The 23402-nt window shown below is 32.9% G+C and overlaps 2 protein-coding genes and 1 pseudogene across 2 annotated transcripts; 1 reads left to right on the top strand and 2 right to left on the bottom strand.

The window, feature by feature from the left end:
- Positions 1-6124: 6124 nt before the first annotated feature.
- On the top strand, positions 6125-7933 carry LOC122603009 (geraniol 8-hydroxylase-like). The gene is made up of 2 exons (XM_043775620.1): positions 6125-7087; positions 7298-7933. Exons 1-2 carry the CDS (start codon positions 6125-6127, stop codon positions 7931-7933), a joined length of 1599 nt encoding a protein of 532 aa, XP_043631555.1.
- Positions 7934-12582: 4649 nt separating this feature from the next.
- On the bottom strand, positions 12583-20321 carry LOC122603008 (annotated as a pseudogene).
- Positions 20322-21683: 1362 nt separating this feature from the next.
- LOC122603007 lies at positions 21684-23270 on the bottom strand. The gene is made up of 2 exons (XM_043775619.1): positions 22885-23270; positions 21684-22725 (listed from the first exon to the last, which is right to left on the bottom strand). Exons 1-2 carry the CDS (start codon positions 23268-23270, stop codon positions 21684-21686), a joined length of 1428 nt encoding a protein of 475 aa, XP_043631554.1.
- Between the last annotated feature and the right edge of the window lie 132 nt (positions 23271-23402).

Here is a 23402-nt window from a genome sequence, read left to right as displayed (position 1 = left end):
TTTTATTAACAACACCCTTAGATGACCTTCACATACAATAAAACTGATCATCGACGTACATGCTAGTTCTAACAACCGATCATCACTAAAAATACTAATCAGCGTACTTCCTTTAATAATAGCGTAATGGTGAGAAACACGCAACAAATTTCGGGGGTTCAAGTCGCACATTTTTCTAATTTAATTGTAGTGTAGTTGACCGTGAGACGTGAGTGGGATCAAGGTCGACAATCCAATATCACAGTTTTACCATAGGGAATTTTATTTGATAAATAGAAGTCACAGATTTATACTAGATTTAGTGGAAATGAAATTTTATATAACTACGATAACATTATCTTTTTTAGCTATTGCAATGATGACCCTAAAACTTTATATTAGATTTAGTGTGAAAATGAATTATTTTTTTAATAAATATTAATATGTTTAATAAGTATAAGCTAGTTGAAAATTGGTTGCTAATCGCTAGATTGTGGAGCTTTTCATTGGGATTTTTAACCAAGCTGGAAAATTTAGTGGTGGTCCTGAAAATTTTAACTCCCCGGGCGAACAAAGAAAATTATGCTCCTAACTTTAACCAGATTCAAATATATAAATTACCTTTTTTTTATAAACGATAACTAACATTATAACAAAAAGGTAGACCAAAGTACTTTTTTCGTCCTTGTAGTTTTTCGAATAAGCACTTTACATCCTCGCCGTTAACTTTTGGCTCAAATCGACCCTGTGGTTTGCATTTCGTCCTTGGATCCGTTAACCCCCTCACGTGCCTTGCACGTGATGTCTTTTCACCAATTTATCCGTATGGTTAAGTGCAAAATTTGTCCTTATGGTTTGTCGTTTTTACATTTTTCATCCTTGAATTTAACAAACCTCCAAACAAAAATTTAATCAAAAACCAAAACAAACTCAAATCAAAAACCTATATATACACCTACATATAAGGATCTAATTTAATACCGGCCGGTACAACTAATTTAATTTAATTTATATTATTTTAAAAATGTTATAAAACTTACTACGAGTACAATTTAACGAAAATAGTCAAAATATAATTAAAATTCACTCGGAAAAAAAAACCCAAATAGGCACTTTATATCAAAATACAAGAAAGTTCACAAATTACAAAAAAATAACATTAAAGTATTATAAAAATAATTTTTAAAAAAATTCAAAAAATAAAAAATGTGAATACCGGAAGTAACAGAACGGTAATACCGAAAATATCAGAATAGTTGTACCCGGGTACCCTCCGATACCGGTATTACGGGTATATTACCGGTATTTAAAACATTGTATGTACGTGTTTGCATTTGAAAGTGATTGAGCATATCCTCAAATGTAGGTATATAAGTTTTTGTTTTGTTTGGATTAAATTGGGACGGTAATTTTTGTTTGTTTTGTTTTTTTTTAAATTTTTTCCTGGAATTGTTAACGGCAAGGACGAAAAATGCAATAACAATAAACCACAGGGACGATTTTTGCACTTAACTCTATGAAAAGACAAAAATGCCCCTCACGTGACTTGCATGTGAGGGGGTTAACGACAAAGTTATGATGGCAGGGACGAAATGCAAATCATAGAGACAATTTTAGCCAAATATTAACGACGAGGATGAAAAATGCTTATTCGAAAAACCACAGGGACGAAAAAAGTACTTTGGCTAATAAGGTATATATGCATAATAAGATCATAATTTTAGAATTACATACCATAATCGTTACTTATCTACCCGATGATCTATGAAGCTCTCCTATAATAAGCTCTTCACAATTTATGTTCTCTAAGATTTCGTTCTCATAGCTATGATGAACAATCCACTAAGTCTTTTTTGAGACATTGTTGATCGTAAATAAGATTCAATAACTTTTAACATATCTTTTAACATATTATACATTTTATATATAGTGTATATATATCAAAAAAAAATTTAAAAATTTATGTCTCCTCAAAAATTATGTCCCAGGAGTTGGGTTTGTACACGTCTAGGCCTCCCTTGTTGAAAATGATAGTCGCTACTCTCGAGATTTGATGATGTTATTTTTAAGAGTAGGATGGAGTGATGGACCATGCCGCCTATCCACAAAATTCGCTAATGTTAATTGCGATATTCACTGGCCCACATCACATTATAAGTATGCTTCGGCTTTATGAAATAAACGCATTTGGGCCCATACAAGTTATCCGGCCCACCCTATATTTGACATGTACTAGCACTTTTAGCTTTAGGACTTTAGTAGTAGTAGAGGTGTAAAAAAAACCGATTAACGGAACCGATTCGAAAGTTAACCTATAACTGTAACCGGTTAGTAACCGATACAGTAATAATCGATTATAGGTTAGGAAAAACCGACAATTAGGAATCGATTTGACATTTTGAAAACAGAAACCAATCATAACCAGTTAACCGGTAATCGGTTAATTTTTTTTTTAAAAAAACGGTTAATCGGTTAACCTACCATACATACACAAATAATATATATATACTGATTAACACTAGCCAATCTCATACCTTTTTCATTACACCCACCGCTGCCTTAATTCCTTAAACTCCTTTTCTAGACTTTTTCTTCCCCATTCAATCAATGACACAAAAAAACCCCACAAAAATCCCATTCAACTTCTTCTCCATCTTCAAGTTTACCCGTTTGGGTTTTTTCCTGGTGTGTGATCTTGTTTGATTTGATTTGATTTGTTGACGACGAGGACCAAGAACCCCCGATGAAGATTCAGATAATAGAACCAGAAATTGATGGGATTTGATTTGATCTGTTAAATCCATGTGACAAAACTCGCAGGAGTGTTTTTTTTAATAGGGATGGATTGGAAGTCGGTAGAGATGGGTTCCAAGGTAAGACTTTAATAACTTAACTTTTTTGAATCATTTGTATGATGTGTCCGGTTAAAAAAAACTGGAAATAGGTTAACCGGTATCGGTTAACCGGTTATTATTAACCGAAACCGATTACACCGGTTAAGGTTTTTTCCAAACACAAACCGGTATAGGTTAACCGAAACTGGTTATTTTTAAAAAAAAAAAAACCGATTTCGGTTATTATATATAAATAACCTAACTGGTTAACCGAAAGTTGCACCTCTAAGTAGTAGGGTCCATAGTTGGTGGCTCGTTGTCTTTATCTCGACACGAAATCCTGATTTTTAACTCACTAGCTAATCAACCCAAATTCAACCCGAGTTAACTTATAAACGCTTTACAAATTAACTGAATTATATCTGGATAGTTTTAAAATATATTATCATATTAAAATGTATAATAACAACGTTAAATAAATTAAAAGGTTATGATAAGTTATTATGTGGATAATGAAACTAAAGGAAAACAGAACATGTGCAGCTGTGGACAGATGTTGAAACACATACGTGTGGTAAAAACAAAAAAGTAAAACCTATCCAAAAAGACACTATAGTTTTCTGCCTATTATAACGAAAAATTAATGTGATTAAAAACTAACATAATAGTGTGAACATTTAATAAAAATTTATATTAACGAGATATATTTATAAAAGGAAGGATATTTTAAAATTAATATGATGATGTCATAAATAATTAAAAAGATGCATAAAAGTACACAATTTTTAAAAATCTTATGTCATCACAAATTCACAATCCTTTTTTATTTAATATAAAGATTACTCGAATTATAATAATCAAGATATTTAATAATATATATATATATATATATATATATATATATTTAGGACTATATATAAGTATTTATTGTAAAAATATAGTATTAGAGTTATATATTAAGTTAAAAATAAATTTTAAAAAAATTACAAATTAAAAAGAATTATAAATTTTTTTTGTGACCTATGACTCGGACCGACTTTCAATACAAAAAATTAGTCATGCTATGAGCCGGGAGCAAATCCGAGTTACCCACTGAGTCGACTCGTTTTTACTTTATTTTGACTTAACTCATACGAGTTTAACGGCTATGGTAGTGTCTAATAACTCCAAGTTATGACTTTTGACTTTCTTTTTGAAATAAAATCTAAATGCAGGTTACTGATTTTTTTTAATTTTATGAAAGTACATAGTTATAAATATACCTTATATACATTCTTTAGGAGTTGTTTAACAAAAAAAAAATTAAATTATAAACTTATCAATGAGGGTTTTATTATACGAGTACCATTTTATAAAACAATCATAATTCTTTCAAATTTCAATTCTTTTGATAAATTTATCTCTTTATATAACTAAGAGAGGATATGTTTTTGCTTAGTTGACAATTATGAGTAGATGTCATGTAGGATTTTTAATGATGTGTCATTTTTGCATTAATTTTATAATTTTAAGCATCCTTATGTCATTTAAATTATTCCTAATCATTAATCCTAATCATCATTAATTAATAATAAAAATAAAATAAAAAATAAAAAGTAAGAAAATATTTGTATCAATGAAGTTGAGTGCATCTGAAGACTTGAGTCAAACTATTCTATCATTATATCTATAATATATAAATTTAGATTTATGGATATGTATACATGTCAAAATTTTCTTTTTATTAATATTCACTTTTCCCTTATTGTTCATGCTTTTACATACTTAACGCATAAATTCATAAACTATAATTTTATTGTTTGAAACAGTCGTAATCTGACAGTTTCTATCATAAGTTATGAATAATAATGTAACTATCAATTGTTATATTTTTTATTCATGTTTTCGGTTAACCTCGCACAACGTGTGGGTTTTAATCTAGTGTGTTGTAAACAGATTTTGTAAATTAAATTTGCCCTTATATTATATCTAACATCTCATCTCATCGCAATGACTTGCAAAACTCCGGTTACAATTTCTCAATGATATAAATTCATCTCTTAAGATAATTGAGGCTTAGCTAGATTAATATTAATTTTCTTAACGTGGAACTACAAGATCTAAAAGAATATATCCCAATGAATTGTTTTGTATTAGATTAATATTAATTATCCTGGGGTGACCATCGGGTACTATGTATGCCGTTTGAAATCGTCCCGCAAAACTTCCGTAGCCACCCAAGAGAATATTCTTGCTGCTCATAAGTATCGAATTTGGAACCTACCAAGTATTTTCACCATATACGCCACCATCCTCTTTCTTAACTAAAATTAAACTATACTTATGTTCGCACAATGCAGAGACAGTGAGGGTAGTGATAGCGGAGGTGGTGGTGGTGATAGTGGCAGTGGGGACGGTGATGGGAGCGACGATGGTGTTGAATGTAAAAGTAACTAGATTTTAAACACGTGTCAAATACACAAATTTTACAACATTATCAATATAGAAGTTAGTTATGGAACAAAAAAAAATACTTAGGCTGGATGGTATAACAAAGTTTCTTTTATACAAACTCTTTCAAATAAACAATATCTTAACCTTTATCAAACAATTGACCAAGTTTTCATTGATGTCTATATTGTAAATTATCTTATTAAGGGTATTATAGGTATATTAGAAGAAAATGTTTGAATTAGTGAATAAAGGAAAGAGTATTTTTGGTTTTTAAAATATAGAAAGTTTAAAGGAAAAAAATATTGTTTTATTAAATAGTGTAGATAAACAGAGTAACTAGTCATCTATGAGGTAATATAAATTGGCTTAATCATACACGAATATATATTAGAAAAACTAGCATGGTGTCCGTGCTATGCGGCGGTAGTGACGACAATGTGGTGGTGATGAGTGACGACGACGAGTGATGGCGACTACGAGTAATGTAGGCTATTCATGCAAATGTAATTAATAGTTTTATGGTTAGTGTAGTTATTTTAAAAGTTGACGGATTAGTGGTGTAATTTATTTCATTAAGGGTGGTGAATTAAATAAAAAGAGGGGTAATTCTGTCATAGGCTAATGTAACTTTCTAACATTTTTAAAATTAAAAGATGCTATAATTTTTATAAGTATGTATAGATGTATAGATAAACGTCACAAAGCCGGCAATCAAAACAACAATGGCTAATTGATGAAGAGAGAATTGAAGACATCCCAATGACACCTCATTACAAAGTCAAGAACAAAACTACAAAAAATAAAATTTCCATCACATCTAGCTTCTGTATATATACTCACAATAAAATTTCCATCACATCTATCATCATTTCTAAAATATGGCATATTTAAACTACAATGGGTCATGGTCATGGGAAGTTATCAGTAATTACAACAACATCGAGCTAATCATCATGGCATTTGTTACCATATTGCTAGCCATTTTATGGTACAAAATCACCACGCTTTCGAGCTCCTCGCCGTCATTCCCACCGGGTCCTCGTTCGTTGCCAATCGTAGGGTACCTTCCATTTCTAGGCCCTGAATTGCATAAACAGTTCACCACCATGACGAAAAGTTACGGTCCCATTTTCAAATTTGATGTGGGTAAAAAAGTTCATATAGTCATAAGCACACTAGACCTAGTAAAAGAAGTTGTTCGTGATGAAGACGAGACTTTTGCCAACACGAAAATAACAGTAGCGGGTTCAATAATCACTTATGGTGGCCAAGATATTGGATTTTCTAACAACACTTATTGGCGTAATCTTAGGAAGATATTTGTTCATGAAGTGTTGAGTAACAAGAATCTTGAAGCTTGTAGTTGTTTTAGAAGAGATGAAGTTAGGAAAACTATCAATAATGTTTTTACTAAAATCGGGACGAAAGTTGATATTGGGGAGATTGCTTTTACGACGGTTTATAACGTTATAACGAGCATGGTTGGAGGAAACGCGTCTAATAATGGGGCAAAAGATGTCAAACGTATGGCCGAGTTGAAGGTTTTAGCTTCAAAGATTTTTGAGCTTTTTGGTAAGCCGAATGTGTCTGATTTCTTTCCTAGCCTTGCTTGGTTTGATATACAGGGTATTGAACGAGAATCGAATCAGCAACATAAGAAGTTGGATCGGTTTTTCACAAGGATGATTGAGGAACGAACCGAATCCAAGTTCAAGAAGTTTGATAATAAAGGAGTTGGGCATGATCAGCAGGGAGTCAATAAGAAAGATTTTTTAGAGGTCCTGATAGAGCTCACTGAACAGAAACAGATTAATGTCACCCAAATGAAGGGACTTATGCTGGTACGCTTTATCGTTCATCATAAACTATTCCAAATTCCTTAGGTTAACATAACAAATTCCAAATTCCTTTTATCAAAATCCTTTGAAATCTGTAAACCCCTTAGTTTACAATACTACTGATTTGAATTTATGAAATACAACCCAATAATCTTTGAAATCTTTATTTTTTTGACTTATATAGTGACAATTGGTTTAAACTTTTTTCACCAGAACATTATGATAGGTGGGACTGAAACAGTGACAACATTGGTCGAATGGGCAATGACAGAGATTATAGAAAATCATAAGGTAATGAAAAAGGTTCAAGAAGAACTAGCACAAGTTGTTGGAGTCGATAACATTGTTGAAGAATCACATCTTGGAAGACTAGAATACCTAGATGCAACCATCAAGGAAACGTTCCGGTTACACCCTATTGCCCCATTTCTAAATCCACGGTCGCCTAACAAAGATTGCATTATAGGTGGATACACCATCCCTAAGGGCTGTACCGTTTTCTTGAACACGTGGGGAATACATAGGGATCCCCGATATTGGGACAATCCGTTGGAATTCAACCCGGATAGATTCTTAACTAGAGAGGACAAGACATACAAATTCGATTTGAATGGAAACAATTTAAAGTTCCTTCCATTTGGGTCAGGGAGAAGAGTCTGTCCAGGTATTCCTTTGGCAGATAAAATGAACAAATATATATTGGCTTCCCTCCTGCATTCATTCAACTGGAGCTTGCCTAAGGGTGAAAAATATGACATTTCTGAAAAACTTAGCATTACATTAAAGAAACAAAAACCACTCATTGTTGTCCCATCTCAAAAGTTGCCAAATGTAAGCCTTTATATTTAATTATGTTAATTTATCTTGTTTATCCCTTAGAAAGTTCAAAGTTCTTGTTTACTAAATTAAAAGTGAATAATCACAAAAGCGTGACTGAAAACCAACAAACACTAGGAAGTTGAGGTGACCAAAATTTATTCAGTTAATCGACTCTTTGTTTTGTTATTATGTCATAATGGTCGAATACGAAGCACTTCGGTTACAAAACTTGACGACATCCCTCATTGTCATTTGGTTAATTTATGTACAAACTGATACAACAAACACAAAGTTCCAAAAATTGAGGTAATTATATAAAGAGAAAACGAGATAATGAAGTCGCCGTGAGTTTGGCTGGGATCTTACAGAGTTCCGGTTAAGGTATGATGCAAACGGAAACTTGTGATTAGTAATCGAACATGTTGATTCACGGAATACCAGGAATAATTCTGGTAACTATATATCATTTTTTAATTTTTTTATTCAATGAAAATAGAAATTTCTCTGACTTTTCTCAAATTTGTTATACTAGTATCAAAGCAAAGTATTTGATTCGATTTCACTCATTTAACATTTAACTCATGAACAATTACAAATTCAGGCCAAATCACCATTTTTTCTAGCAAATTCAATTTTTTTTCTTCTGGCGAGTCTGCTGGGGGCAATCCAACACTTTTCATCTTCATTGTACATCTACAACAATTTGTTATACTACATCAAGACTTTACATAAAAAACAACCCCACTCTTGCTTCCAGGCAATCAAGACACAAACAATAAGGACAATTTCCAGTCCGACACTCAACAAATAAATAACCGCTAATCTCGCCATTACAACCAAAACAGACCTCTTTTGGTGGTTTCTTTCTTCTAACAAGTGTTAATGGATGGTTATGATCCCTAACACTCAAAACTCCCTCCATCAAGTAGTTTTCAAACCAATACATTCTACTAAGGCAACGAATGTGAAAAGAGTTCTTGCTTGTGCATTTTCCACAATAATAGAGCGGGAGTAAGGGGTGCATTTCTTGCTCACAAATTTCGCAGTAGAAATCTTCAGGATGATCTTCGATAGGGGGATACATCAACGGAACTTCATGTCCTTTACAATACCTATGTGGAAGTGAGCGTGGCGATCTAAGTGCACAATGCAAGTCTAGTCGGAAGTCACAAACGTCACAAGAATAGCCAACGTGACTGGCAAAGCCTCGGTCACATACTCTACATGAGCTGGCATCGACATGACCAACATGTTGGACGAGATGATGCTGCTTGTGAAACTCATGCTTGATGACTTTAGGTAAAAATGCACAATTGACATCAAGTTTAAATCGGCATGTATCACATTTATACAAAAATGCGTTGCATATTTTGTCACAAGCCTGACATGTTAAATAAGAGACTAATTGTAGCGCGTCTGTGTTTACCAAGCGGAGGGGATGATGCGGGTGGAGTGGATGTTGTAACGTGCGAGATAACTCAACACAGTATTTGTGGAGTGTGAATGAACACCCATGATGCTTGCACATATAGTATGGAGACGACAGGGGTCGCACACAACAATGGCATACCGTTATGGGATCATCAGTACTACTTGTACCAATATCATTATAATTAGTAGGCATAATGTTATTCTTACCGCCTTGTGGTACAACTGTAAGATATAATGGATGATCATGACTCCAGTGGTTAATCATTTCTACTGATTGTTCGCCATCACCACCGCCTGCTACTGCTATAGTAGTATCAGCATTTTCAGAATGAAGCTGTTTCAATGGATCCGTGAATGCGTATTTCATGGGAAAATGTAGAATGTCACTATCATTCGCCTCTTCTTCAACATTTTCTCCTAGCCTGAAACCAAAACACGTTACTCACGCACCTACTTAATTTCATTTCGCAAAGAAAAGTACAGAAAAAAAAAAAGAAAAAGAAATAGTAGTAGTAATAGAATGTACAATATACATGCAAACAAACCTTTGTTGGTCTGGATTTGGGACACACTTAATGTGGATAAAACATCTACAATTTGAACAATGATATGTCCATTCGGTTTGCATAATTCTTTTGTCGCACACCTCACACGTGTATTTATAATTGTAGAACTTTTCTGGGAGCGAAAAAACAAGTGAGAGCGGGTGATGATGGTAATGTGGTCGATCGATAGTAGGGGTTATCATCGCACACGATTTGTGGATCCAAAAATCACAATCCTCACACTGATAGAACAAGTCTTTCTTTTCTGTTCGACAAGCATTACAATAGAAGGTAGCGGGTCTTGACTGGAGGATTAATGTGTGTTGTGGGTTATGACCTTCATGCGTAAACCTGCTTACCGACTCTTCCAAGAGTGCGTTAGCTGCTTCGTTTTCAGCTATTTCCGCCATAACACACTTCCAGCAAACGGCGAACTTACATGGGTCGCAGCGATAGTAGTAATCGCTTATGAGTTGACGATTACATAAATCGCATGACGAAACATAAAAAGCATATTTTGATGACAAAGGATGAAATGGATGGAGAGGATGGTAGATGGATTTTTTTAGTTGACCACATGTTTGATGTAAAAAAACATGCCCAAAACAGGCGGTTAAATTAGTGCAAGCATACAGAGTTAACCCACTCGAAATTGGTATGCTTTGTCTACACAACTTACAATTTACAAATTTATAGAACATTAATCGCCCATCAATAAACATGTCATCACGAATTTTAATCAATTTCAATGGATGGATATGGACAAAATGATCCACTTGATTATCCATTAAGCTCTCCATCTTGTTATTGGTATTATTATTAAGTTTTTATTGGGATATATATATAATAGTGACAAAGTTTATCAAATGTTGGAAAATGATATACACTTTATGTATTAGTGTTAGTTTAAATATATAGACCAATAATCCATTATTTTACTGAAAAGCTGACTTGCCAAATGAGTAAAGCATAACAATGACTTAACGTATAGTATCATCTTTATTTGCATATATTTCATTTTAAACAAGTGTCAGCTTCCATCTTCGGTGATACATTTCTTCTTTTGCTTAATTATTAATTAACTTGTAATGTATTATATCTTTATCTTTACTTTTATATAAACCAAAAAATAGCACACTTTTTTTTAAAAAAAAGTTTAAGCATTGAAATACCCGATATGACCTCATAAAATTAGCTTACATTAACCATGAGCCTATTGAATATCAAAAATACCTTTAATGAATTCGTTTACAAAATAAATCCTCCATCTTTACTTTAATATATAGCAATTAATTCACCCCCTTGTTCAACTTTAATCTAGCCTTTGAAATATGACCTTACTAAATTAACTTACATTAACCATGAGCTAATTGAATACCAAATATCTTTTTAATAAATTAAATTAAAGTATTCATCTTTCGACTTTTAAAATAACAACATTATCATCTTTTACATAAATTACTTATATGATGTAACTTACATTTCTTACCGTCGCCACCACCATCCCTGTCGTTGTCGATGCCAACACTACGCCACTGCTACCACCACCGTCACATGACGTGGACATCTATCTAGTTATTTATTATGCAAATGTTTCATATATATGTGTATATATATATTTACAATGAAAATCTATCGTAATCTAGTGTTAATTATTAGAAAAACAATTGATCAGATTTTGTTAATTTTAAAGGTAAAAACTAAATTTACTTGCAAAAAAAAGTAATCAATTTAAATAAATAAAATTAAAATGACATCTAAACGAATTATTCTTTTTTTTTTCTCGAACATTCAGTTGATCAGGGAAACCTCACCGTATAATGATGAAACCTTGCACTTGCCCTAAACAATGAGATGTTGATTATAGGTCGTTACAAGTATTCGAAAAAAAACCGAAGACTTGTCATCCCTAAGAATCGAACTCAATACCTTGAGTAAAACCTGAGAGAGGGGGAGTGCCTCTAACCAGTTGAACTGATCATCATTAGCATAAACGAACTACTCTTAATTATAAATTACACACATGCCAATTTTAAAAAAAAAATTTATTTTTGGATTATTGTAGGCATCATATACAATTGGTAATATCTTTTATTTATATATCATAAGACACTAACAATGTAAAACTATATAGTTATAGTTATAACCAATATTTATTATCTTATATAATAAAAAAATGATATAAATGACATAAACAAAAAGAAATATCATCAAGAAAAAAAAATAAAAATACAAGTAATAATTTTTAAAAAGAATAACATAAATTTTATGAATTATCTTCCACAATTATATCATCAAAGTAAGTATTTCTATAATTATAAAATCTACAAATTATTTTTCATAATCTATGACCATGTTGAAATTTATCACAAATTACAATTAAATCTAAAAAAGTTAAAAAAATAAAATAGATTATCATTACTTTAATCTAATGACTTTATATATTAGAGGTTAGAGATGATGTAGTTTACAATGACCTAACATAAGTATACTTTTTATTGTTTATTGTTATTATACTAAGTTGTTTAGTAATTTCATTTTTTTTAATTAATTAACTTCTATATTTATCTACACTTATATATATAATTTTGATAAATAGTGTACAATGCATATCGATTGAATGCCGATTACTTTATATAGTCATACTAGTGCTAAGACCCGCGCGATGCTTTTACAGTCTTAAACAATTGCTCTAGCTTTAACTTAGACTATTGTTGTAAAGACTCCATCACTGACCTCAAGAACTGCAAAGAAGATACAAATATTAGCACAGAAGTAAACTGTATGGCTTATACACATGTGAAGCACAATGATCCAAAATTCTGATACTTGAAACATCAAAAGTACCACCACCAAGGTCAAAAACCAGTATCGTTTTGTTGTTCTTCCTTTCGAAGCCACAGGCTAGCAACACAGCCGTAGGTTCATTGATAATACGCAGAACTTCAAGACCCACAATTCTCCCAGCATCTTTGGTTGCTGTTCTTTGAGAATCATTGGAATAACCGGGAAAAATCACAACAACCTTAGTTCGAAGTATCATCCACAAGCTCTCTCAAAACCTTGTTGTTCACATAGCAATGAAAGAGTAATGTCAAAGAAAGGTACCAAAGATGAATCACAAACACCAAATATATGTAATAATTAGTTGAATACACAGTTAACCATGCGTGAAAGGTTTTATAGTTTCCTAAAATTTAATATGTTTCGGTAGAAAAGTACCTCATGAGTTTGATTATACAGTCGTGTACTATCTTAGATACATTACTTATTTACATCATAATGAATGCACATAAAAGGTCTTTAAGGGTAAACCTGAACAACCTATTTGAGTTTTGAGCAGCCGTTTTGACATTAACCAAAATCTATTTTGACTTGATACTTAACCAGTCAATTTTGTGACCAGAAGTAAAGCCAACATATTTTGCCACTTAAACTCCTTGTCTAATTTATCAAACTCTAGTGACTCAAAATAAGGGCTACTGACTTCCCATAATATGATAAAACTTAATAATCTTAATATACAAAAACAATCTATCTGGTCAAGCAAGACATAAATGGAGTTATCACACGCAAGTATGTAACAGGGAAAGAAAATGACTACCTCGATTTGATCACTGACATTGATGGTTGGAACATCATGAACAATCAAAACTGTGAATCACTTATCATCTTTTCAAAGCTGAAGACCTTCAACCTCTTTGTCTTGCAAAAGAACTGTGATGGCCGAACCATCAGCATGTGCTTTAGCTCCCCACTTCCGGACATAGACAAGGAGGGTAGTAGTTAAATCTTGCTTGCATTTCCGCAGTTGTCCCATATTGGTTAAAGAAGCAATCTTCTTCCAAATTTAATGATCTAGCCAGGGCCTTAAGAACAATTTTGTTGATCCACTCTATTTCGGAGCTATATTCCTAATTCATCAAGGACTTCCCTGTGATATCACAATTCATAATTGGTCAGTAGTCATTACTACGTGTGCATTTTATATTATTTGATTAAGTGGTAACTGGAATGTAGCCCAAGTTGTCAAAGAGCTCAATCCACTAACGTTCTAGATTTATGTGATTGCCAAGTTTGCGATCTAAAGAATGAGAAAAATTAGTATGACTATTACATACATCTGTCAATTTTTTCTTTTCCTTTCCCTTTTCTGCTAAAACAAAAGACGTACAGTACACATGCTTTACTCACAATCATACCAATTACATCTTTTGGTGCCAACAGGAAACAGTTGACAAAAATCTATAATCAACACAGTTTTGGGAATTTAACAGTGTGAAATTTTATTTATGCCTTACCAGTTACCAGAACATTAAGAGTACTCTTAAAAAGCTGTAAACTGATTATGTAATATCAAAGAGGTTTACCTAAAGTGACTTTGACTTTGAGGCCAAAACTGAAGCCGTTGTTGGTATTATGGAAGAACAGTCAGCTAAAGCAAGTCAGTCCAGTCAAGAGTCTGGTGATCTAAGAGAAACATATCATTCTCATAGCCGCCTTCAACACATTTTCTTCTCTCAGGTATTTTCTCTTTTCCTTGGCGGGTAATTTGAAGAAGAGTGTTGATTTCATGAACTTTGTCCAAAAATGAATCGTTGATTCCATGGTTTATTGCCTGAAGTTTAATCACATTTCATAAAAACTTAGACTGTCGCAGTCTGTAAATCCATAGATACATTTAACAACTAAACTCACTTCTGCAGTTCGGCCTAATACTCATCGCAATTTTGGTAATATGGGTTGAGAGTTCGAGATTGCAGGTTGTAGGCAAACCCTCAAAACCATATGACCATCAATCATGGGAAAATCATTATCACGTGTATATTGGATCACTTTTTATTTTATTGCAAAGATTGGGCATGTTTGGTAAGGTCAATAAAGGCAAACATTTAGCAATTCAGATGGTTTATGATCCGCTCGACTCATTTGACCCGTCTCCATTCTAGTTTAATGTATTAGCTTAACCCATTTGACCTGTATAATATTCCGTATAATTATACCCATATCGTTTCCATCTAAATTATACAATTTGGATGACCTTCATTCTGCTTGACTCATTTGACCCGTCTCCATCCTAGTTTAATTTATAAGCTTAACCCATCTTAATGCTTCCTATATTGTTCAGAAAACTGTACACATGTTGCTTCCACAACCTGATAATCCTAAGAGTTACTGTACCGGGATTGAGATTTGTGTAAAGTTGGCTTATCATTACAAAATTTTTAAAAGCCATGTTGCAATAGAACTTTTTTGTGTCAGATTTATGTTAAAAGGTAAGTGATAGATTGATATGTATAGTCACCAAGTCATAGAGCTTCAACTCCCATACGGTTAATGTACAATAACATTAATTTTAATTATTCAAATTAGCGGATTATAAGGAATGGACCTACCCACATAAACTGCTATAAACTCAATAAGAAAGCTTTATTAGGTGAACGTAAAGAAATATCCACACACTAAAAACACTCATAGAAACTAAGATACGAATCTATGAACCTAAGCATATATAAAACCTTAAAAAAAATCTAGAAATTGAAAATAGAGGATTAAGAGCTTACAAAGGAGTGTGTGGACTCGTTGCTATCAGAGTAGCTATTGGGGGATGATGACGTGAATCATTTCGTGGATTCTCAATGCTTATTGCTATGGGTTCCATCTAATTTTCAATCTCCGCCACCACTTTCCTACAAAAGACGATTATCTCATATCAAATATTCAAATAGTATAAGAATAATGAACCAAAAGGACTTTGGTCTTTGTATATGATGAAGCCCTTTGTGACATGAGATCTCATATATAGCCTAAGGGGTCAAACTAAAGCACAATTTATATTACAAATTGGGCTTCATCTAAGGAAACATGTATAATCATAGATGAGTTTCATCAAGTTATTCGTGATATCGACTATCATTCCTCTGTTTGAACATCAATATGAAATAATGTACCAAGTAAATTATCATTTATAGATAATAAAACAAAATATTTCCAAAAAAACAGATATTAAATGAATATATTAACATATCTAGTGTACTTAACAATCACACACAGTATCCATCACCGAATGAGAAATTTTATAAAAACAGGATGTCTCTTAATATATCATACTTGCAAAATGATATATATCTCAAACACTACTTTAAAATTTGTAACAATCATTATGATAGCCAGATTAAAAAAAAACCGAAAACTTCATCCGTTTGTTTACATAAAAATAAAGATCGTACCCTTTGTTCGACTTTATTATGATCAAAATAAATAGCTTATCATCAAAACGTTCAAAGGGATCCAATAATTTAAACAAATAAATAATTGTCGAAACTTTAAACAAACAAACTTTGTCATATATGATTGATCTATATGGCGATTCTTTTCCTTAATTATTGAAGGTTTTCGACGCTAGGCATAACCTCAACTCTAATTGGTTGTTTTACAATGGGAGTAAGAGAACTTACTGATCTGTAAGCCTTAGATCATCAAAGCTTTGATGTTCTTAATCTCCAATGGAAACTGCAATGGTTTCACCTCTTTTGGTACGAACACTTGAATCATGGTCTGAATGACTGAATGTTGAATGCTTGAGGTTGTCATCATCACGGGCTACTATGAGGAGATTCAAACCTTCGAATTAAAAAAAAAAAACACTTGAGCAATTACTTTACAACTAAGACAGTCATTACTTGTTAAAAAAAAATCCATGTCATGGGTAATTATAAGTCATAAGAAATTAGAAAAAGAAGCATGTTCATTGTATTAGATTCATATGGTAAAGGAATAATGATTCATTAACTTAGATATATAATAGGTTCATACCTCATGTGGTTTTTCGCACAACTCATACGCAAAATTGTACTCGATATCGTTTTATAAGCCTCCCGATCAAACAAAACTACATACATCGATCCTGATAAGTTAGTCACTTTGAATAACAATTTGAACCTGTAAAACAACATAAAGTGTTCATGAATATTAAAGTTTAAAGTAGTAATGATATGTACTACATCAAACGCTAAAGAGGTAACAATTACTTACCTAGGTAAAACATCATTGGCATCCTTGACACTCTTCACCACCATGACCTCTAAATATCTCATTTAGAGGTCATGTTAAAATATGAAGTTGAAAAAGCCTTAAAACTTAACTTTCACATACAACTCAAATATAAGAGAAGATAAAAGACATAACAAAAACGATGCCTATATAATAAGGTTCGCTAAATATCTACTATATATGTGTTGTAAACGAAATCATATGACATCGATAAAACAACATGAATCTAACCTAAAAGAGTAGTATAAATATGATTCAAAAAGAATATCTAAATAAAAAGTAGTTGATGACAATCCATAACTAAAGTATATAAAATGAGATCAGAGAAAATTATAGAAATCAAACAGATTCATAAAAAGAAAATGGAACTTAACATGGATTGTGAAGGAGGCATCTTCTTAGTTCAAACCTGAATCAACCAAAACCATATGATGATGTTTCAACATGAGAAATTATTTAAGAGATTGATGATAATATAAGTCGAAAAATAAACAGACAATATTTGAAAAGTTTGATACGCCATCACCAAAATCTCAATTAGAATAACTATAAAAATAATAATTAACAAAACAATACCCTGGAATCATCCTTATTGTCACTTAAATGCCAGAGAAAGAAAGAGGGGTTGTTGACAAAGAAAGACGAATTAGGTTTTTCATAATTTAAGAGAGACGAATTGTTAGAGAATGAGAAATAGATTGAAGGTGAAGAATGAAGCAGTTACAGGTAAAAATATATGGAATTATGGATGAGGGGTCGTATCCGAGAGGATTGAAGGCACTGGTAACCGCTCTTCCCAACTAAGTAACTGTCCTTCTCAAATAACTAATCCGTAGAGCTCCCATCTATTAATCTATGGGAATATTTTTTGGCTATCTTGAATTTTAAAGCATGCAACATAGGCAATAACTAATTTTTTTTAAGAGACATTTATATTATGTAGGAATATAGTTTTTGGGTAAATACTTATACATACTTTTATCATTTAAAAATGTGAAATTATATAAATGATATATATTTGACTAGTAATTAAGTACTGAACTAGTGATAACTAAGAATTTTTTATATGTAGCGTTGACGATTAGGACTTAGAGTACTCTAAATGCAATAAAAATAAGAAAAATGCTAAAGTTATTTTTTAGGTTGTTTAATGTAAATAAAAAAAATTGTATCTTATTTATTAAAAGGTTATTCTTTGATTTTCATGATAAATGTATAAATATTTAATTAATTTTAACAATAGCTTAAAGATTTCGTTTAACAAAACTGAATAAGTAATAAAAATTGTGAACTACTACTTTTTGTGGGTTTAACCCATGTTATTGTGTATATATATTGTTTCCGGTTAGTGTTTTAAAAGATGAATTATGACCGTTTGATTAATTTCTCATTTCATCACAACCACACAAATTCTTCCTTTTTAGGAGGATTTAATCTAAAAGTTAGTTACAATATTTAGTACATGTGCAAAAAGACTACAAGCAAACTTTTGTATAAATAACTTATCTACGTAACAAGCTTTCAGATATTAAATGGAAGAGTTACTTCGTTCTTCATACCGAATTACGAGTTTTTTTTAAAATTAAATTGCGTACTATGCACATTTCATGTACATTTCCATTTAAAATGGATATTTTGTTAACATGTTGATTAACCATGTGTTTTTTATATAGGATAAAATGACCACACTCTATATATTACTATATGTACTTATTCTGGTCTATGTAATTCTTTCATAATACGTGAATTTAGTTTTTTTTTTTTTTTATAAAAGATGGCATACACGCGTTGTCAAGTAACCCCTGAAGATGTTGCAACGGGTCACGAGTAAATATGGCAACGTTAATTAGCTCATGTAGAAGCGGATGATGACGTATGATTGAGGCAGTGTGGTGTAGTTTGTGTGACACTAGCAACCGAGTAGGAGAAAGAAGAAACATGGCATGAGATAGGAAACAGAAGTCGCATGAATGTCTAGTCTTTTTCTGCCGTCAACTCAATTATTAGAGCAGATTAATGTCATATCGGAACTGATGAAGACGTCCAACATAATGAGTTGTTGTTGTCGTTGATGGGATTCCCGCAGGTCATGGTCGGATATGGAAATGACAAGTTTGTGTGACAAACGAGCGGAGTGGCCGGGTGTTGATCATTTTGTGGATTGGTGGCGGTGTATGTGTATTTTGAGCATGAGTCAGAGTATGTTAAACAAGTGTTTCCAGGATTTGATAAATAGGTCGGATTTATGCAACATGTTTGTTTTTTACATTTATTTATTTATATATTTTAGAAAATGCTAAATACGCCCTAAGTGTGCATAAAAAAAACTTGTACCTTCCCTATTAAAAGTTCGCCCCCTGATTTTCATGATAAATGTACAAACAATTTATGCACATTAAACACAATCCTAAGGGCTATATTTAGCAAACCCCATATATTTTTAATGTTACCCAATAGATTATTAATAGTATTTACCTGTGATCGGTGCATGTGGCTACATTTCTATAAAATGAAAACTAACAATAATGTATTTTCGAGCCAACTTGATAGTTTAGCCACTGCTAAGTAGCTAACAATAATATAATACTAATGTTAATATGTCTATTACAAGGTTAAGGGTTATAAGAGAAGTTTAATGAAGAGGTTGTTGATAATTTGTTCGGATCTTTAAATATTTTGAATTAGTTGAGTTTAATTTGTAGTCAGCTAATGTTAATTAGTTCATAAGGATTTATTTGAATTAACAGTTCTTTTGTAGATTATGAATAGCCACTTTTGTTTGCTAATAAATCAAACATTTAGGTATCTACACATTATTTGGTTTTCAAAGAACTATATGGACTTTGCTATTGAGAATATTTTGGTTTGTAAACATTTAGGTCTCCTTAAAAACAAGGTTATTTAAGTCATGTTTAATTTCTTTTTTTTTTCCTTAAGAAAACTAGAGCTACAAATATATTTTATAATTTAAGTATAACCCGAGCAACGCACGGGTATTGTGCTAGTTATGAGTTACTCCGCAAGTGTGATTTAAATAATAATTTGTTGATAGAGGGTTTTAAGAAAATTATCTTTTTAAGAAAATTATCTTATATCGGATCGAGTTTGAGGTTTAAATTGGGTTCCGGTTTCTTACTATCCACCCGACCCATTTCGGTTCTAATCACTCCCAGTGGTCAAATCAAAACAAAACAAAACCCTAAAAATAAAAAACCCAAAAACATATCCAGGAAAACAATTTCACCGGCAGCAGAAGAACCATCCACCAGAATCAAACCACCGCTACCATCATTTCCATCAGTTGACGTAATGATGACGTAATCAGGCTTAGAATCATCATTAAATCCTACCTTTATGTGCGCAATTGGGCCGTTATTTTCATGGGTCATTTCGATTAGTGATTGAATTGAAAGAAAGTTCAAAACTTGGTTCAAATTGGGTCAAAAAACAGAGCTTTTTACATCACAGTTTTACTTCAGTTGAGAAACAGTCAGGTATTCTATCCATGAGTGTCTGGGGTTTTTTTTCTTTTCTTTTTTTTTTTTTTCCTGTCACCTATTAAAAAAAAGTCATGTTATAATCTTGTATGCTGTCTGCTGCCTTGATGGGATTGTGTTAAACCTTGTTGTATGATTATATATATGTATATATATATATATATTAAAAATGTTTGGTTGATAACATTATCTTAAAACAATCAAGTAAAAATGAGAATGAGATTGTGGCTCTTTCATTCTTTTCGATTTGTTATCGTTAAGGGTTGTTTTATCTGAAATGGTTTTATGGGTAGAGTAATTATCCATAGAATCTTTGATTCACATATGACATTATATTTGTAATGTAAACTGATAATCGGGTGTGGGTATTTTTCAAATCAGAAGTAGATGGCTAGATGGGATGAGATATTGTCCCTCCCAGTACAAAATCCACCAACTTTGGAGTTCTCGGCAAATGATCTTGTGTGGTCCAAGGTAGTAGGTTATCGTGACAATGTGGATAGACTTGCTTTGGTCCTTGCTAGAGTTGATGACTTTGTTTGCGGTGAATCTAACAACAAAGATTGCCCCTCAAGGTTTCATGTCAAAGCTAGGAGACGTCGCCCTCCCAAGATGCGTTACAAGCCTAAAGTTGATGGTACCCTTGAATATATTTTGTAAGCTCTTCTCATCTTTCCTAGATTTTCGTTTCGCATTTAGAACTAATTATTGTTTCTCTTAATGTAACTTGACCTTATATTTATCAGTTTCGACTGTTTGGATATAGCTATATTACTTCTGAGTATTTGATAAACAATAAGGTTCTTTTTGATCATCTTATCTATTAATGCAACTAGATATCCGAGTAACCACTTGTCAAGCGGTGGAAATATATTATTTTTTTAGTACTATCAAGTGTCCACCTAATTTTGATGGTCTCACTCATGACGAGAAGTGTATTCCCAACAACAACAACAACAACAACAACGGTACCCAATCCCAGCATAAGCCGAGGTATGGGGGAGGTATGATGTAGACAGACCATAGTCACATAAAACGTGGTACGCTTCGGTACGGGTACGCAATTCGCTCTTTGTGACGAATTCGGTACGTAGGGGGTATACTCATTTCGGTACGAAAGCGGTACGAATGGTACGGTGTATTATGAATTCGGTGAGTGTACCAAAATTTAAAACTACAAAGTAAACAAAAGTTCATAATAAAAAGATAGAACATAACATTAGGAAATACAAGAAATCAAACACCAACTAAAATCTAATCAATTCGTGGCCTTTTTCCTTTGCCAATAGCTTTATCATCAAGGTTCTCCCAAAGCATTTCTTCAAGGCGAGCACTTGAACCTTCCAAATATGAACTCTCGGGATCCATGTCCCACCTTTTGTTGGGGCCTGATTTATAGGATTCTTGGAGACGGGATTGACATCGAATATTTGAGTGAATAAACACAAGTTTATCCGCTCTCTTGGAGTTTAAACGATTCCTCTTCACATTATGGATATGGGAGTATGTACTCCAATTTCTCTCTGCCGAAGAACTACTAATTGGTTGGGAGAGTACCTTTATAGCTACTTCTGCCAATTGAGGAGTTGCTGATCCGTAAGTACTCCACCAATCGATTGGATCCATTGTCATTGCATCAGCTTGGGTTGTTTTCTTAGCATAAATTCCTTTTTTCGTATGAAAGAAAGCATATTGATCTCGGTATATCGTGAATTCATCATCATCTTCAGCAATTCTTTGAAATGCTTCCATAACACCGTTCACAACTTCTGAGTCTTTGTTAGGTGCTTTTCTAGGCATACCACCAGGAGCCAATTTCTCTAAGTAGGATCTATCATAAAACTTTGGATTTAAAGCAAAACCCAAACAATGCAGTGGGATGGTCATCTTTTCCCACCTTTGAAGAACTATCTGCTCAACTTCAGAAAAATATCTTGAGAATTTGTTTTCTTTCATGGCATCTTTTATCTCTCCAAGCATATTATCCATTCTCTCATAAATTTCTCCCATTTTTGGACCCTCACCATCACAAAACTTAACCATCAAAAAAATAGGTTTTGTAAAAGCTAAAATATTTTCAACATTTTCCCAAAACACATCATTTTTTATCGTTTCAGTTATAACATACCCGGCTGATTGCGTGGTGTCATCCAGTTTTTTGAACCATTCCCGCCAAGCATTGAGAACAATAGTTGTTGCAAGTGCCTCTCTACAATCCAAAAGCCTTCTCAACAGTATATAATGTGATGCAAAACGTGTTTTTGCAACCTTTAGCAGCTCCAGCTCTGAGTTTTCTCTAAAGAATGACAAGGCATGAGTGTGGTTTTGAATATATTTTACAATCGCCTTACCTTGCTGATATGTATCAAATAGCCAAGGCAACTTCTTTGCCAAGTCTTTGAAAATCAAATTCAAAGTGTGTACTGAACAGGGGGACTAAAAGATATGCTTATACATCTTCTCGATTTCCATCCCAGCCGCTTTGCAATTTGCCGCGTTATCAGTTACAACTTGCAACACATTGGTTGCTCCAATTTTCTCGATGGCGTCATGAAGAAACTTTGCAATTGCTACTCCTGTTTTTTCCACCCCTGAAAAGTCTGTGGCGTACATAAACACTGGACCACACGAATTGACAGCAAGAACATTGATTAGCGGAGTATGATTGACATTAGACCACCCATCGGAAACAACTGAGACTCCTTGTGTGTACCAAGTGTCCATAAGTGGTGTTAGCTCCTTCTCAACATCGTGCTTACATTCATCCAGCAATCTAGTTCTTGCTGTTTCAGAAGATGGGAGTTTGTATCCGGCTGTTGCGTGCTTGACGGCATCAAACATTTCCAGAAATTGCGGGTTGCGTAATACATTGAATGGAATTGCATTTGCACACAACCTACTCTACGGTAGAGAGGCTGCTTCCAGATCCACCGTAGTGGAAGGGACCTCCGGCCCAGGTGCTTCCAGATCCAC

Source organism: Erigeron canadensis, chromosome 6 (genome assembly GCF_010389155.1).
Source record: "Erigeron canadensis isolate Cc75 chromosome 6, C_canadensis_v1, whole genome shotgun sequence".
In the NCBI taxonomy this organism is placed as follows: Eukaryota; Viridiplantae; Streptophyta; class Magnoliopsida; order Asterales; family Asteraceae; genus Erigeron; species Erigeron canadensis.
Note: the sequence above shows the minus strand (reverse complement) of the source record. Positions and strands in the feature narration are given on the sequence as shown.

Excerpts from the sequence above, each read along its gene's own strand:
- LOC122603009 (XM_043775620.1), top strand. The coding sequence starts at position 6,125 with ATGGCATATTTAAACTACAATGGGTCATGGTCATGGGAAGTTATCAGT. Across the intron at positions 7,088-7,297 it reads AAATGAAGGGACTTATGCTG|AACATTATGATAGGTGGGAC; the intron begins GTACGCTTTATC and ends TTTTTTCACCAG.
- LOC122603007 (XM_043775619.1), bottom strand. The coding sequence starts at position 23,270 with ATGTTTGATGCCGTCAAGCACGCAACAGCCGGATACAAACTCCCATCT. Across the intron at positions 22,726-22,884 it reads GGGATGGAAATCGAGAAGAT|AGAAAACTCAGAGCTGGAGC; the intron begins GTATAAGCATAT and ends GTCATTCTTTAG.